At 42.9% G+C, this 18725-nt stretch overlaps 1 protein-coding gene across 6 annotated transcripts in view; it reads right to left on the bottom strand.

The window, feature by feature from the left end:
- Positions 1-518: 518 nt before the first annotated feature.
- The window catches only part of esrrga (estrogen-related receptor gamma a), a 43750-nt gene continuing 25543 nt past the window's right edge, over positions 519-18725 (bottom strand). For all 6 annotated transcript variants that reach the window (XM_076155896.1, XM_076155895.1, XM_076155899.1 and 3 more), the window contains 3 exons: positions 5761-5867; positions 5492-5654; positions 519-763 (listed from right to left, as the gene is read on the bottom strand). In XM_076155896.1, the coding sequence (XP_076012011.1) occupies positions 519-763; positions 5492-5654; positions 5761-5867 (515 nt within the window). The remainder of the gene's footprint in view (positions 764-5491; positions 5655-5760; positions 5868-18725) is intronic.

The raw sequence follows: 18725 nt of genomic DNA, 5'->3' as shown, positions 1-18725 counted from the left end.
ACTGAAATGAAGAGTTGTCAGTTTCTTTTACAAGTGTCCTCGTTGAAGCATTTTGTCATTAATCACATCTTAATCATTATTAAATGCATAAGCGACTGGTTTTCTTACCGCCGTCAGTTTTCAGCGTCAAGACGGTAACAGTCATTAATAATTATTTATAGTTTCAAAAGGAGATACCTCTTCCCTTGGAAAGGGGGCGGGGGAAGGGGGGGGGCGGGGGGTGGGGGCGGGTCACGTCAGTCTGTCAGCACCTCCCCCAAAGTGAAAGGTCACTGTTCAGATGAAGACGGTGGAGGTCTAGAGGATCAGGTAAGAGGTTCAGGTTATGTGTTTGTTCATAGGGAAGTGTGTTCAGGGACGAATTTCTGTGTGGGACTGTGTAAGTGTGTGTGTCTGCGTTTGGTGTGTGCGCGCATGTTTAAAGAGCAAGAGGTCATTCGAAGCTGTTCAGAGTTCGGCTGAAGACCAGCTTGTCCACGCTGCTGTCCCGCTGTCCTTCCGCGTCCGCCGCCCCGTCCTCACACCTTGGCCTCCAGCAACTCCAGGAAGAGTTTGTGCATTGGGACCTTGCCGTCCTGCTTGATGCTGTAGAAGTGCTGCACGGCCTTGGTGGAGGTCTGGCGGAGCAGGGGGAGGGTCATGAGCATCTTGCCTGCCCGGCGAGGGTCCTCCTGGTGCTGGGAGGCCTCGTAGTCCTGCAGGGCCTCATGGAGGACGTCCTGGAGCTTCTGCACCGCATCCACATCTTCAATGTGCATGGAGTCTAGAGAAGGAGGACACAGAATGAGAGCTATAACTCCAATTCAAATGTATTGTAAATACATGTGTGTAAATGTAAATCTTATAGAGTATCCTATGTGCAAAATATATATAAATAAATACATTAAGGCGGGGGCTTATTGTTTGATGTACTTATTGGTGATCATTACACAAGCAAACATGAAGGGAGAAGCTGTTTATCTTTTCTTGCTGTGGAAATGCATTTATATAATTGAACAGAATAATGCTTGTTGAAATAAGTATCCCGGCTCCTGGTGAGCTATTTACTCTTTGACTGACTGAAATGCTTATCTTCTGTTTTTTTCACAACAATAAAGGTAGGCAAGGTTTGCAGCCATAATTATAATTTTACAGCAGTATGTATCTTTGCGGGTGCCTGCGGTCGCTCTCCTGTGTTGTCGCTGGGCGTCACAGAGGGGGTGCACTGCTTCAAACTCCACACAAAATCCAAACGCAAAATAATGCCGGATGCCGAAAACCAGAGTGTGAAATTTCTTTTCATATCAATGTTTTAGTGTGACAGTGAATTTGATGTGTGTGGACAAAGTGCAATAAAAACTTGCTTATATTTGCATTTACCTGAATACAGCGGAAAAACTCTTTTGCTCTGCAGACTGAGGTAGATATGTTTAAAAGTTTAATTCCCATGAAATAAAGGAACAATAGATAATGTCAAACTTTATCCAAGTGCCTTTAAAATCCCTCTGTTTTGTAACATCTCGATGTAGATTGTGAAGTGACAATTTGTAGGAATTGATCTTTCCATTCTGGGGCCGCTCTCCTCTCTGTCTTTAAACTGTGGGTGTGATGAATGGACGGGGAGGCCGGTGGGCGGCGAGAAGGAGAGATAGAGTGGTGGTGTGATGGAGTGATGCAGAGAGATGAAGAGTCCTGGTAGTTCATGTGGCTGTACATAAATGAGGATTTGCTCACACACATTTGTAATCTTTCTGCGGCCTGGCATGTAGTGTGTGAGTGTGTGTGTGTGTGTGTGTGTGTGTGTGTGTGTGTGTGTGTGTGTGTGTGTGTGTGTGTGTGTGTGTGTGTGTGGCAGCACGGGCTGAGAATGTCACTCAGTAATAATGCTCCATATTGCCCCTTAGGGAGACAAAGTCTTAATGTGAGCTGGCCTTTAGCTCCCAACCTCCGATCAATGACTACGATCAATGACTACATGCATGTTAAATAATAATCACAAGGCAACTATTGATAGGCTGCTCAGCCCGTAGACGCAAACACACACACACACATACACACACGCACATAAACCAGGTGTCTGTGTGTAGCAGTATATACTGTATGGGCTCTTGTTCATGGATGGTGACAGTGACCATTAATAACTTTCAAAACATGGAACTAAATCATTATATTGTCTGTGTGTACTAAGTGTGTGTGTGTGTGTGAGCAGGAGAGTCACACTGAAATATGTATTTTGTGAGACGTGTAAAACACCTTGTATACCACACTTGACATTTATCACTGAGAAACTTTGTGGTGTACAATCTACTTTAGAATAATTAAGAGTTTTTCCATAGTCAATGTCAAACAAACAAATGTATAAATATCAAGCTGGTGTTACAATTCTCAAGTATATAAATATAAATATATTTGTATTGCAGGAAAGTGCAAGTGTTGGTGGTGATGTGTGTGTGTGTACTGTATGCCATGACATGAATGCATGCCATTGACTTAAGATACAACTAAAATTCCCCCTTGTTTCTCACACACACACACACACAGACACACGCACACACACACAGCACCACTCTCCAGCACCACTATCCACCAGACTAACGAACGATGAACTCTAACACACCTGACTAAGTTTTAAACGAAAACAAACAAACTTGCCTAACAGATTATATTGTGCAAGCAAAATAAATTTGATAATAAAACTAAAAATAAAATGTATGGACACAGCCATGTGCACACACGCGCACACACACACACACACACACACACACACACACACACACAGGACTAGATCCATAAAGTGTAATGCATGTATCAGTATGCAGGACGAGGCTGATCCGTAGGCTGGATTCTATAGGAATCAATAGAACACACAGCTTCAATCGGCTGTTGTCGAATTTTCGACTTTTCTCAGGTTGAAATAAAAAGTCAGTGGAGAGAAATAATGACATAACTGATAAACTGAGAAATGTGATATATATTCATATCTGTGTCTCCACATATAATTTACTGTATAAATGCATTTAAACTTCAGTTTCCCAGATCTCAGTTCATTAATCAGGATGTTTTAAATCACAATGGGAAGGTTGACATTAGCTACAATTATCATTTCCTCTTCATTTGATGATTAATAACGCATAGTTTCCTTAAGTGCAAAATATATGAACACAAGTGAAAGTGGAGTTTAATGTGTTTCATAATGCTTTTCATTAATACTGTGTTTAGTATTTAAGCTGCTAGCTTGACTGCTGCCTGTGCTGTGACCCGCAGTACACTCACAAGTAAAACAGCAGACGCTAATGAGCACCAGCAAATAAGGCTGTTAAAACACATGTAACACACAATACACACATGCGCACACACACACACACACACACATACACACACACTCTCCTCCTCCTGTTTCCCATGGCTAGTTGTGCTGTCTTTACATGTGGGGCACGTTTGCTAACATTTCTTAAGGCTTGGCTTCATTAATGCAGACGATTAGCATCCTGTGAATTAATTAGTGTCAGTGCCCTTCAAAATGCTAATGCTAGCATTCTGTTGTCTTGAGGAGCAGTTAGAGAGTCTGGGCAATGATACAAAGTTCTTATTTGGGAGTCTGCTGTTTCCACTGCAATCAGCAAAAACAATCATCTGTTTTCCAATGTAACGTTTCCCAATCCTGAGGTCTGGTTTGGATTGAAAATAACTCAGAACTCAAACTGAATTATTTAGCTGAATAAAACTTGAGACGTTTCACTAAAATGAGGGATGTGAGCTTTGACACAAGCCTAGCAGCAGACCACGTCCAACTACATATGAACATACGTGTCCTCACATCTGCTTTCAATGACAATGACATCCATTCCACCGAAAAGTGTCCCGGTATTCTGACATTCCTGCTAAATTACTAATACCGCAAATACTGCATTGCTTTGTGACTATACTGGCAGAAAACTGCAGAATCAGCATTATGATGCTTTTCTGTTTGAGTATGAGAGCACGTTTATGATAAATGATGACAATATGAAAATGACGACTGATAAATAATTAGATATATTTTAAATGTGTGTACTGGTAAACTTGGATAGACTCATTTCTGTTTTTGAAACCAAATCAGAAAGACGTAAGAAGAGACGACAAATTTAGAGGCCAGTGAAAATGTCCAGGAAATGTCCTGCACGAAGTAAAGCGCGTGTAAGATGTTGAATTCTCCGTGCCAGCAGGGGGCGCAGGATGGTCAAGAGTCGGCAGGTTCAAAACCCTGCGGTAATGGAGAAAGAAACGTTCGACGGCAGCGGCTTTAATTTATGTAGCAGCAGAAAAATACAGGAGACAGAGAATTTTCTATTTCGTTCCGATTTCGTCCTCTTGTCCTTTATGACCTTTGATAATTGGACCGATTAGTGGACGAAGGCGACACCAAAAAAGGGTGAATGACAACTTGAGCGTCGCAAGATAGCCGTTTCCCTTTGAAGTTGTTGTCAAACGTGCCCTTTCATCCCAGTTGGCAAATAGTGAAGTATCACCATCATCCTCATCATCAACAGCAGCATGCACACAATATTGTCACATGGCTCGACAAAGGGTCAATATTTCCTGCATGTGTGTAGGTGAATGTTATTCATTTGACCACATGTAAGTACTGTGTGTGTTTGAATTAGGTGGTTGTATGTGTCAGAATGCGACGGAGCAGGCGTATCGGAGCGTGCGCGCGTGTGTGTGTGTGTCGATGATGGCGGGATCAGAACAAAAGGCCCCTCCTCTCCTATTCAGAGCTCTCCCGTTGCATTCTCCCATTTAAACACATTGTATTGACAGCTTCCCCTTGTAATTAAAGAGTACTGAAGAGCTGGCCGGCTTCCAAGACAAAGTTCAAAAGACGGGTCATGGGAGGAAGAAGGCGCGTGTGAGTGTGTGTGTGTGTGTTTTTGGGCGCGCGTGTGTGTGTCAGTCAGCTGTCGATGCAGCTGGACACATCAGAGAGGGGTCTTTATCGACAGACTTTGGGTCCTAATGATTTCACCTTATTTAACAGGCATCTGAAGAGACGCCTATGCTAATTGTAAAAGGGATTGCCACTTGATTGGGGGTGGGGGAGGTTGGCGTCGAGCTGAAGCCTGAGTGGGAGTGTGTGTGTGTGTTTGTGTGTGTGTCTTTGTGCTCGTGTGTGTGTGTCTTTGTGCTTGTGTGTGTGTGATCGTTTAGTATGTGAAATGCCAGGAGGGAGGAAAGACATTGTGTGTTTGCCTAAGGCTGTAAATATGAAAATAGGACTCTTGGTGTTTTACTGTGACATAATAAATGCTTCAGTGTGTGGCAGGTCTCACACTTCTGTGTGCATGTGCGCGCACCTGTGTGTGTAGGTGTGTGTCTGTTTGGATGTGGAGTATTGAAATCAGACCTTTGATGGTTCAGCTTAAATGAGTCCTATGGGACAGGACATTCCTCGGTTTAACTCTTCGACCAGTCGTGTCAACACACACACGCACACACACACCACAATTCATCTGAGAGGTAAAGAGTTTCTAACCTGAGTTAGCCAAAGCGATGGCCTTGAGAGTGACAAATTCCTCCTTCTCTAGCTTCATAGATTTGTATTTCTTGACCAGCTGCAGGATGGCATTGTTCAGGTCCAGCAGTCCAGCCAGCTTGGACTGGTCCTCGTCCATTATGTAGTCCTCAGCATACACCAACTAAAGAGACGACACAGAGACAGGTGAGGACAGCGTTGGTTACACTTTTGCACAGGTGGCAGGAGAGCGAGAAAAAAAACAACGGTAAAACCCAAAAGACGCCCACCTTGTCTTCAAAGGAGAGCGAGCGGTACACGACGCGCAGGATGAGGATCTCCATCCATGCACTCTGCAGTAGACTCATCTGGTCTGCCAAGGACAGCGTAGAGAAACCTGATGAAGATGAGAGGACACAGAAGAGAGGGAGACGTGAAGGGTTAATTTTTAAGGATAACGAAGAGGGTCAAGATCAGCTCATCACCCTGCCCTCCCCTCCATCCATCCAGCTGACCAGACGACTCCGTCTCACCTTCCCCCCCCCTCCTCCTCCTCTACCTCTGTCCCCTTCTGCCGAGGGCTGTTCTCTGGGGGAAAGCAGGCCTTATCTCCCCCTGACACAACCGCCACGGATCAATGCTGGCCATCGCTGCTGCCCCACTCAAACACACATACACACACACACACACACTAATTGCTGCCAATGCCTCCAGTCCAAACTCCTGCTTTCGCTTGCATCAATTCTTCTGTTTGCCTTCATCAACATCTGTCTGTCTCAGTCTGTGTCTTTTGTCTCTATGTGACGGAGCAAACGTATGTCTGACTCCGCTTCTGTCTTGTTACATTTTGTCGGTCGTTGTACCAATACTACGCTATCTTCTGGTGTGTATCAGAACCTTTGTAACTTGCTCTCTCCGTCTCTTTAATGGAACACCTGCCCACTCACACCTTTTCCTCGCAGCTGTCCTCTCCTCACACACCTGTCTATTCGCACCTGCCTGCCTGCCTCGGTGTGTTTGTGTGTGTTAAAGCCTTGCCGGGCAATGCAAAGAGAGTGGGCCCATGCGAGCACACCTGTCAAACCTCACTACGGCCCTCCAGTGAGTGTGTGCGTGTGCGTGTTCTGGAGAAAGTACAACGCCCAGAGAAGCAGGCAGATGAGAAGGAAGATATTTCTTTAACAACATCTGTTGTGATGTACCTCCTCTTGAGATGGTTAGGACAGTGTGTTTGTGTGTGTGTGTGTGTGTTTATAATGCAAGCATATTAGGCACCCTTGTCTCGTGTGTTGATGAGTACTGGCAGGTGTCTCATAATGCCCAGATTGCAAGCTCTTGTTGTTTGTAATACGCTCTAATTCATTCTCTGTACAACTGTTAACATCTCCCACTGCACTAAGGCCTTTTTACACCAGGATGTGGCGAAAACAGCGGCTCCAGGTCTCACCGGAATCACAAAGCCGGCAAGCGTAAAGGACAGACAGCAAGACACCAGACTGGTCGGATGGACAGAGGACTTGGCTAGACATACACACATCACACAGCCTAAAGATACCATAAACTGAATTAGTATAAATGCATAATCTATGATTAAGGTAGACAAACACACACACACAGTGAATGAAAAGTGACACTGCCACCCCTTAGTGTCTTCTTCTACTGAATGAAATCATCTGAGGGGATTACAGGGGGATTCCTCAAGGGGGTCTTCACAGACATACGAACACACACACACACACACACACACACACACACACACACACAGTAAAGGGAAAGTATGCATATACTACTAACCGCTATTAAATAATTAGGATCGCACACATTCCACTATCAACAAACTGTCCCCTTTTAATCACACACACACGCACACACACAGAGGAATCGCCAATAATTAAAACCCCATGATTAATTTATTGAGCTGAAAGTGCAGTTTTTTTCTATTTACGTACATCAATGATTTTTTATCAGGATATGGAGTGTGTGTGTGTGTGTGTGTCTGTGTGCATCTTCTACTGTAGTGTAGCTGAACATGCATAATTGCATCGTGTGTGCTTGCTTGTTTTTCCATCAACGTGTTTGTGTTTCATGTGCACGCGCTTCTGTAAGTCTGAGGGTGCCTTTTTTAGATAGATATGTGTGTGTGTGTGTGTGTGTGTGTGTGTGTGTGTGTGTGTGTGTGTGTGGTTGTGCGCACGCAGCTGTTTTCCACATGTATTTGTGTACGTGCATTTCCTTGACCCCTTCCCCACCCCACCAGCCTGTCTGCGCCATTCAGCCATCCAATGCCTCTTATCTGTCTGATTAATAGGCGGCCGGCTTCAGGACAAATTAATTAACAGATAACGCCATCGCTCCCTTCTTCCCCCACCCCCGCCCCTCCTTCTCATGGAGCAATCGATACAGTAGAAGAAAAGAAACATCAATGGGAATTTAGTGCTGATGATGGAGAGAGAGAGGGGTATTGATGGAGAGAGAGAGAGCGAGAGAGAGAGCACAAGAAAGAGTGAGATGAAGGAGAGAAGAAAGAAAGTAGAGGTGAGGTGCTGGGTGGTGGGGGGGAGGAGACCTTTCTTTCATACCTGTGATTTAGAGCCAAAAAGGGCTTTCTGCCCATTATTGATAAGGCGTGTCATACACACCGTGGGAGTGTGTATCATATGAGTGTCATGTAGTTCTGCTCACTGTATGTGCGTGTGTGTGTGTGTGTGTGTGTGTGGGTGGTCGAGGTTTAGCTTGAAAATGATAAGAAGCAAAGTTTGGAGAAATAAATCTAAATACATACACACATACACATTATGCTACGTGTGTGTCTGTATATGTGTGTGTGTGTGTGTGCACAACCCATACATTGGCCTGACAGAAAGAGGCTGCGGTGCAATCATGCAGACTTAACTTCTGCTGCTTGCTCGTGCTCTCCCATTCTTCTGCCCCCCCTTCCCTTTGCTCTATCTGATACACACATAAAGACAAACACACACAAATACACGTTGATTCCCCAGCCACCCTGCGGCCTGTTTGTCTGCCAAATGAGTCCTGACTGCGCGTTTACACCCGAGACCGCACACCAGTCTGGCACACACATAAACACACCCACACACACACCCAGGATAACCCACTCTCATGCCCCAGTTGCTACATAGACACACACACACACACATATCCAGGAGGCCTATATTTGTTTTCTCGTGGTTACAGGGCAAATGGGTGTGAGTGAGAGCTGATTGTGATGCTTATGAGTGCCTGCGCATTTGTGTGTATGCGGTGCATCAATGAGGCTATGTGTGTGTGTGTGTATATGTCAGTGCCTGTGTACATCTGCAATAACTGACACTGATGTGCGACGGAATTCTATCCTGCATGTGTGTATGTGTGTGTGTGTGAAGTATATTTCTCACACACACTCATGCTGCGAGTTCTTAATGTAATGAAGTCAAGTTAATGCAAGTTTGGTTTGGTTTTTGTCATTTTAAAGTGCTGGAAAAAGACTTTTAATAAGATCTTTCAAAATTGTGTCATGTCACTGCATCATTTCTTTCAGATGTCAAATATTTTAAGAACGTCAGCTCATCTTCAACAGAAAGTAGAATATTTACTTATCCAGTTTTATTTGATCATTAACCCCTTTTACTTCAGTGTAGCCAGTTAATTATGAATTACAAGGCGGTATCCTCATTGTGTGCTGAAGCCAAAAACCCACTAGCTCTTAAACAGAAGAAACAAATGTGATACCCATCACAGGCAATACCACTCTGATTGCGAGAACCTAATATTGAGTGATATTATGGCGACTTGACAGCAATTCCGCAAATCTAAGCTCACAGCAGAGACAAAGGAGAGAATCAGAAGGAGAAAGAGCAGACGCCTGAGAGGTTTGTGATAGCACACGGCCAACGTGCTGCCAGCAGAGAAGCAGGTCAGCTCAGTGCTTCTGGTTTACATCCCAGACTGAATGAGCCAAGTACAAAGTCGTCCTGCAGTGTGTCACTGTATGCTGGACATAACAGGATGGAAGTGTGTGTGTGTCCAAATGTCTCCAATAGTTTAATAGTTAGTTAGTATTAGTTAAGTAGCCTCCAGATTTCAGGGTTGAGGTTGGTAGTGATGACAATAGCTTCACAACTACTTAACTAGTTGCCACAGGCTTATTTGATGGGTTTCTATCACATTTTAAGGCTGTGTTGCCAAACATGAGGGTTGAGGATATTATTATATTATGCAAAATGATTTAAAAAAATGACCCTACCACAAGGCATTTAAGTCTTGCTGAATTGTTTGTCATATTATATCCCCTATATCAGTTTACCTTTTTTTTTTTTTTAATTCTTATACCACAACACAACTGACATAACGGATCAAGTCATTCTATTTATTAGCTATTTAATATATGGACACACATTTTCTCACGTTGTTCACTCTGTTAACGCTGGCCTTAGGTCACGTTTAATGAGAACTTCTCCGTCTGTCTAAATCATACAACAAAGATTCACGCACGACTTATCTGTTCTTAGATGGGTATAAGAATAAGCTTCACACATTGTCACAGAAATGTAACACATGCGTGCTGCAAAGCTAAATTCATGCTAAGCACACACGAGGAGCCACCTGGCTTGGAGCGAGAGGAGTGAGTAAAACGAAGTTGAAGACACACTGGTGCCCACGAACACAGCTGAAGTGCCCCTGAGCAAGTCTGTACCTACAGCAAAACACAAGCACAGGAGGCCGTGTGTGATCACGGGTTACTGTGAGACAAAGTATAAATTAAAATAATCTTCTAAAAATTGTATGACCACATCTTCCAATCATAATTGTCTCTACGTATAAAAAAGTCTAAATATGTTCCATAACCGCATGCACATTTTTATGTCAGGGCCTACCTTTACAAATAAATTGGGAATGAAAAATGTTCTCAATATTTGCTGACAATGAAAACCTTTGGATTTGTTGAGCATGAATTGCTGAATTGCTCCATAATAACAATCATCAATCAAATTCCGACTTAACTGCTTGTAATTGAGATTCAGGGGAGTCCTTTATTTTAAACTTTTTGTTGATTATTCACTGCTCATTGCCGGTGAGAGGAGAATGGTGCATTGTCTATGTGCAGTGAGGAGATGTATTCAGCAGGTGACAGATTTAAGGCCACTGGCCCACTGAGATAGAGATTGCATTAGAACATGTGAGGCTTCCAACAGTTACAAGCACATTGTTTCCCTGTGTGTGTGTGTGTGTGTGTGTGTGTGTGTGTGTGTGTGTGTGTGTGTATGTGTGTGTGTGTGTGTGTATGTGTGTGTCTGTTAGCTCTGTATGTACACATTGTCTTTTATACCTGTTTCTGTAGGTTTTGGGGCTTAAATGTGTATTGGCGTGCACACTGTTGCATGCTGTGCAGCACAAGTGCTCCCTTGTGATACCTTTTGTGTGGTGAAGTGTGTGTGTACGTGCATGTGCTTCAAACTGTTTTGTACCATACGGCCAGACGCTGGCCCAAATGAACACGGACCCCCTGTGAGGGCTTTGGCCAAGCTGAAACAACACACATATAATATATGCACACGACAAAGCATGCACGCTGGCAAATGCTGTCTCTCATACACAGACACACACACACACACTCTCTCTGTCTCTCTCACACACACACATGCGCATGCACACATGCACACACACACACACACACACACACACACACAGACACACAGACACACAGACACACACACACACACACACATATATCCACCAGCTGACCCAATTACACAGAGATGCGCAACGAGATGGAAACAAATCTACCCAGAGAACCAGCTAATTTAGAAAGGCTTAGAGACACACTCACAGGACGGACGGACACACACACACACACACACACACACAAAGTCAGTGAGATTATTTGAAGAGGTGTATCATGTGGAGTTGAAACTATGTGAATTTTTTGGTTGAGATAAGTGGAGTTTCAGCAGTGTGATGATATTTGAACAGAATAAAGTGATATTGATTTTCTATTCATCTCTGTCGTCCCATTTGACTCCCTCCTCTTCTTCCTCATCGTTTTGTATCTCCCCGATCTGCTTAGAGATGAGGTATAATTAAAATGTACATGAAGCCAAACATGTACACAAAAGTGCAACTTACACCTATTCTGTGTTTAGGCTGCAGGGTTGTGACGCTCACTAAATGTGAGTACGAGAAGAATGTGCCGATGTGGCCTTTAGCATGACAACCTGCAGAGACGTCTCACACCATGTCTTGCAAAAAGTGGAAGCACTCATTGATTCTGTGTAAACCAAAATAGTTTTTGCCTCAAATTGAACTATTTTGAGTAACATTTGGATAAACTGATGTCGCTGGACTTATTTTCACTATTCTCTCTTAATAATCCGTGTGGAATGGCATCAGGATGATGAAAACAGAGGCACCTGGGATTGATACCAGATCTTGCTGGAATCACACTTTGAATTCTAATGGAGTTTGCACGCAATATACTGAAGCCACAAAGGGAAAACAAAGCTTAGGTCTCTGCAATTGGCCCAAATGTGAAAATGCCTCAAACTGCTTAACTGCACATAGTGTATTTTACACAAATAGGAAGGAATTTTGAAAGTTCACATACACACACACACTGCACACTGCACACTCAACATTTTCCCATTCATCCCCTCTCATATTGTTGGCTTACATATCTTTATCTTTTTTTTTTTATTTCTTTACCCTCCCCACTTCCCCCTTTTTCTGTGTGTGGCCTCGGGGAGAATAGAGCAGTCATAGGGTTGCGGTAGCCTCTAATCAGTGTGAACAGCCAGCTAATTACCAAACCCTCAGCCCTGGCTGACTGTTAATTGCATACATTAGACACCATCAGTAGCACTGCAAGATTAACACTTAAAATCTTCACATTGCTGTAGTGGAGACGAGTGCTGTGTGTGTGTGTGTGTGTGTGTGATAGAGAGAGAGAGAGATAGCCAAAAGGAAGAGATGTAGAAAGGAGTTGTGTGTGTGTGTGTGTGTTTTGTGGTGTGGTGCCTCCGTGTTTGTGGGTACTAATATTTAACACTTAATTAGACCCAAAATGGAGATGTGGCATCACAGTGACAGTTTTCAGGGTAATATAGCCGTTGCCGTGGCAGGGTTGCTTGGGTGGGGGCAGTCGGTCGTTGAGGGCAATCCCCAGTCTCCGTGGAGACGCCAGATGGAGTGACATTAAGAGCATTGCTGTGGAGCCATTTCAAATAATAAAATATCAATATTTACATTTTAATTACCCACTTCTAGCTCCACCAGGGCCATGTCAAGGAGTGTGAGTATGTGCCTGTGTGTGAGTGTGTGTGCCACTGCTGGCTCCACAAAGGCCATCCCATCATGAAAGGTGTGGATACATAGAGTATGTGTATGTTAAGTGCTGCGAGTCACAATGTTCTATCTATCTATCTATCTATCTATCTATCTATCTATCTATCTATCTATATCTTATCATGTGATGAATTCATTTTCCCAGCTTGTTCAATTAATTGGGTTGGGAGAATCTATTGATCTCTAGCCGGATTAGCGATATCCTGCTACAACACATTCCTCGGAAAATACTTGCATCCAACAAACACTAGACAAAATATATCTCTAATAAGATGAAGCAAAAATAAAGAATGACAAATAAAAGACAGTATAATCCATAGATCCATGGGTATTACACATTTTTGTGTTTTGATGTGTGAGAAAAACCTGCTGATTGTGGCTTTAAAACAAAAGCCAGTGGTCCCAGTCCAGGCCAGGTGTCTGTGTGTGAGATTATGAAGCTGTGTTGATTCTATCTTCCTAATCCTCCGTAGTTTTCCACAGACAGACAATGGCAGAAATTCCAGAGGGGTTAATTTAACATTCACAGATGAGAGCTACGGTCTCCAATAAGATCAGCCTGGACAAGCGCTGAGCGAAGGGACTCAGGGAGGAATGAGGAGGGAAGACAGAGACAGAGAGAGACACACACAGACAGACAGAAACACAGAGATGAAAATGGATGCTCACAGACAGACAGCCTCCTCTTCCACAGCCTCATGCCTTAATGTCCTAGCTTGAAGACAAGAACATTAGATCTCATTCCACCTCCTCATCTGGGCCTGAAAAAGCCTGGGCTGAAAATCTTAATTAATTGTCCAATAGTGCTGCGGGGTCATTATGCATTGCAATAAAGTAGCGTGTAATTATGAGATTTAACAGCCATTACCGAGGCCAGGAACTCATATGTCATCATCAGCAACCAAGCCAATGGTTTGGTACGGCTGCTTGTGTGGCTTGATGGACAGCACACACACACACACACACACGGGCGCAAATACACGCACCTTCAAACTCACAGATTTATGGTTATGCAGTTGTTTGCTTATATAGTTTACAGGCATGTAAGAGAGAAACGTGTCTGTTTTCATACAGGCAAACAAACATGAGATGAACACACACACATACATGTGCAGACACACACCCACGCACCCATCTGTCTGACCCAGACAATAAGCTAGCCAGCTGTGGTAGCAGCCCACAGATGAAACATCCCATCAAGATTAAATAGACACAAAAATATATACACATTATTACTGCAGTGTGCATGTTTTTTTCTGTGTGTGTGTGTGTGTGTATGTGTATGTGTGTGTGTGTGTGTGTATGTGTGTGTGTGTGTGTGTGTGTGTGTGTATGCAGAGTGAAGCAATGACACTATCGACCATTTTGCCACATGGCAGGTGGGATCTGACACATTTATATAAGGACATATTGCTGCACGTGCGCGCACACACACACACACACACACACACACACACACACACACGTGCGCGCACACACACACACATACACGTCTAAATAAGTAATAAGACTATCATTACATCACTGTCACTGTTATTTCCATGGAATATTCTTGTAACAATCAATTTTGGCTGCTGTATTATGATTATTATTATAATTATTATCTTATTATTTTTACTGGCATACATTTTTCATCCTCTTAAAAAATGAGTGTGTAATCTCTCCCCCTCTCACATACAAACGCACTACAATGCATAGCATGTCACAGACCAAAGGCTCCAGGTGTTGCACAACCTCACAAAGAAGTAAGAAGGAAACAGAAGTTCCCCCAAAAAAGGCTGAAAGTCGGCAGTGGACAGCTGACGTTCGAGTCGACAGATTAAAGTTGGATTTAAATTTGAAAAAGAAGGGGAAGAAGTCAAAGAGACGAATGTGAAGACTGTGTGTCGTAATGGAATAAGGAATAAAAGCGCTAAATTCCCTGTCATTTGCACACAGAGAAGACGAGAAGGGAGAGGGAAGAGAGAAAGAGAGAAAGAGCTGGTAAATGAGCAAGTGAGTGAGAGAGAGGGAGGCAGTGAAAGGGAGCGAGCGCTGGGACGTAACAAAAGACAGCTGTCGTCATTACCATAACAATAAGACAGGTCCTGTTAGCTTTCAACACATATTGGCTGACACACACACACACATACACACACACACACACACACAAACTTACATTATTACTATAGTTGTGGGGACAGTGCATTTACTATATTTATTCCCTAGAGGTCTCACCCCGTCTGCAACCACAACCTTGACGTGCTTAACTCCAACCTGATCCCTAAAGTAGTCCTAATTCTAATCTCAACCCTTAAACCAAATCTAAGAATTTATAGTAATGATAAAAAAATGGAAATAGTCAAAGTCGGCGCACGATTATACACACACATACGTGCACGCAAGTCCCAAGCTGCTGTTGATCTGCAGGTGTTTTTATGTCAATACATGCCATTCGAACGTTTACACCTGTGTGACTCCAGTGTGTGTGTGTGTATGTGTGTATGAATGTGTGTGTGTGTGTGTGTGTGTTATATGCACAGGCTATAAGTCGTCTGCAGCTTGTGACAGGCACGCTCCAATCCCATTTTCTCACCTGCTTATTCCCTGATAGAAAGGATGGAACCTCTGGACTGTTTTAAGAACGATGGATGGGGGATGATGGGGGGGATGCACGGTGGGGCAGAGGGGAATGGGGAGGAGGAGGAGGAGGAGGGCAGGAGGAACATCAGGCAGGGAGGAGAGGAGATAGGGAAGCAAGACAAAGGTATGGAAGAATAAGGCAAAATAACACTGGAGGGAAAACAGGAGGAAAGGAAGGAGGAGAGACAGAGAGAGAGAGAGAAAGAGAGAGAGAGAGAAGAGAGAGAAAGAGAGAGAGAGAGAGAGAGAGAGAGAGAGAGAGAGAGAGAATAGCTATTTCATGCCTGTCTGTGAACTTTGCATGAACTGGCAGAAATAATGTGATGCCATGACAGGCCTGTCCCTCCTTCCACTAGATTTGCTGCATGTATAGGTGTGTGTGTCCGTGTGAATATCTGTGAATGAATCCAAGTATGTGTGTGTGCTGAGTGTGTGTGTGTGTGTGTGTGTGTGTGTGTGTGTGTGTGTGTGTGTGTGTGTGCGCGCGTACATGTGTGCTCCAACAGATAGAATAGGATGATGATGATTTGAAATGGAGTTTGGCCTGTGCGTAATTATGATCATCTATCTTTATGCCCCGCCAGCATATCATATCATATCACATCATATCATCTCTCCCTCTCTCTCTCCATCACACACACACACACACACACACACACACACACACACACACACACACACACACACACACACGGGCAAATTGAAAGTAGTAAAAGCTGACTGTTTTCTATTGATGACTTAGATGATGATGGGCTCAGATGCTGTGCTGATTTATTTGTTACTGCTAGTCTGATGTCACATTTCACAGTGTGTGTGTGTGTTCATCTGTGCACATTTGTTTAGTGCATCATTGTGAATACACATATAATACGTGTATGTTACTTTGTTCATGGGTATGTGTGTGATGTGAAACTGTTGTGTGTGTGTGTGTGTGTGTGTGTGTTTAGTGGGGGGGGGGGGGTAATGTGTGTATGTGCTTACCCATGTATCCATGTCCTCTTTGGTGTGTGTGTTTTAGACAGACATTATTTGATGCAGATTAGTCTCCGAGCTCAGATTGCAGGCTGTGTCTCAGCATCTGATAGACAAATTAATCTGATTTGCAAATGTAATCAAACTAATAAGAAAAACAGCAATGGGCTGCCAAGCACAAATCTCATGATATTTGTGGGTTTTCTTTTTTTCTCACTTTTGTATTAACTGAAATGTTTCTTTATCTAATATACAGTATGTGTTTGATCAACCAAAATCATTTTGTGGAAAATAGCTTCAAAATACGTAGGATTAGTTTTATACTGAAACTGTTCATTTGCGGTGTTTCAAACCCGTTTAATTTAGAAACGTCATATATTGAACAAGCACTTATTTAAAGAGGGCTTTGTTGAAAAAGATCATCTGGATTGTAATTTCTTCTGGCAGTGTGGTGCACGTGTGCTGTGTCTGGTTGCTTCAGAGGCATGAGGTGTGTGTCACGACAAAGGTGCCACCTGATGTAAGTGTGATTGTGTGTCAGTGAACGTTTGTGCTGATTGTCTTTAAAGGTGGCACCTAAAGCTGTGTGTCATCCTGGGCACATCGTCATGGAAACACTGTCAACACAGCGATGACAAAACAAACACCGGCCGTCAGACAGACAGGAGAGTCAACACAGACTGAACGTGCCTTCACAAACTTGCACATGTGTGTATGTGTGTATGTGTGTGTGTGTGTGTGTGTGTGTGTGTGTGTGTGTGTGTGTGTCTGTGAGAGTACTTATCAGGATTGAATTGAATTTGGTATAAATGACTTATTTTCTAGAATTTCCTCCATCTTTTCACCTTTGGTGATAACATCCATGTGTTACTGTAGTTGGGACTTCATTCGTTGGGATCACATTGCATTGTTTATTAATATTACTCAATATGTTATAAAAAAAGCCACAGGAGTGACACAAATGAAGGGGGATAAAATGAGTATAAAATATATATAAGAATATATATATAAGAATATAAAAGCTGAAGGAAAAAGGAAATGTTTTCCCTCATCTGTTTTCTCATATTGATGACAAGCTTCTAATACCCACAGACTTAATCCAATAAAGAAAGTCCAATCTAATCCAAACATTAAGCTCAGATATCAAATATTCTTTTCCTAATTTGATTTCATCAATATTTGTTTTCATCTGCAAACAGAAACATGTTTGTTTGTACGGGCCGCAAGAAGCAACCAGCCTGGAAAATAAGACATCTCTTATGCACAAATATGGGCACTGGGGCGTGCGCACACATAGACACAAATACACACAGACCAACACTAGACACACTGAGACCAATACATGAGCCTCTAAATGTGTTATCCAGCTCAGGAATGGGCAGAGATGCAAATCAAACACACCCAACAGAGCTCCGCCGGAATCACACACACACACACACACGCACACACACACACACACACACACACACACACACACACACACACACACACACACACACACACACACACACACACACACACACACGAAAAAACATACCAGCATGCACAAAAGAAACTAAATTGACAGAGGCAATGAACTAGATTTAATTCTAAATCTTAATCTAAATCAGATTGTAGTAACAAAGTCATACGTATGAGTTCAATCTCATTCGAATGTGAAAGCCATCAGGATCACAGGATCAAATGTTTCACGTTTATTTCAATCCACTAAATAGAGTATGTCAATCATGCTTCTTATCTTCTTTATCTTTATTTTCTAATGTTAAAAAATACAAACATTATTTTCAGATGGGCCAATTCTTTGAAAATGTACAAACATCTTTTTTCTGCATTGTTAGCATCTAACTGTGATTGTGTTCTGTGTTTATATCTGTGCTAATGTGTCATGCTTGGATATTGCCACATGCATATTTATATGTTCATAAATTCAAGCTGCATGTGTGTGTTATGATGGCATCTAGTATGTTGTCGACAGAATGGGAGCAAATTTGTGCGTGTGTGTGTCCATTTGAATTTTATTGGGTACATTTCTGTGCGTGTATGTGTGCGTGTCTGCCAGAACAGGCACTCACAGAAGAGGGTAACGTGACTGAAAAAAAATTGAGACAGAACAGAAAGTGGTGAAAACTGGTGAAGTGCAATGACAAATACAGAGAGGGACGAGATAAAGACAGGAGAGGTTGTTTCACGAGATTTATGCCAATAAAGCTCATTGAATTGACAACTGGAAGAGAGAGAGAGGGAGACAGAGAGAGGAAGAAAAAGAGAGAGAGAGCCAGGGAGACAGAGAGAGAAAGAAAGATTTCTGTTTTGATTTACCACT

Source organism: Genypterus blacodes, unplaced genomic scaffold, assembly GCF_046128005.1.
Source record: "Genypterus blacodes isolate CSIRO-AG114 ecotype Tasmania unplaced genomic scaffold, CSIRO-AGI_Gbla_v1 ptg000067l_1, whole genome shotgun sequence".
In the NCBI taxonomy this organism is placed as follows: Eukaryota; Metazoa; Chordata; class Actinopteri; order Ophidiiformes; family Ophidiidae; genus Genypterus; species Genypterus blacodes.
This window is presented reverse-complemented; position numbering and strand designations above follow the sequence as displayed.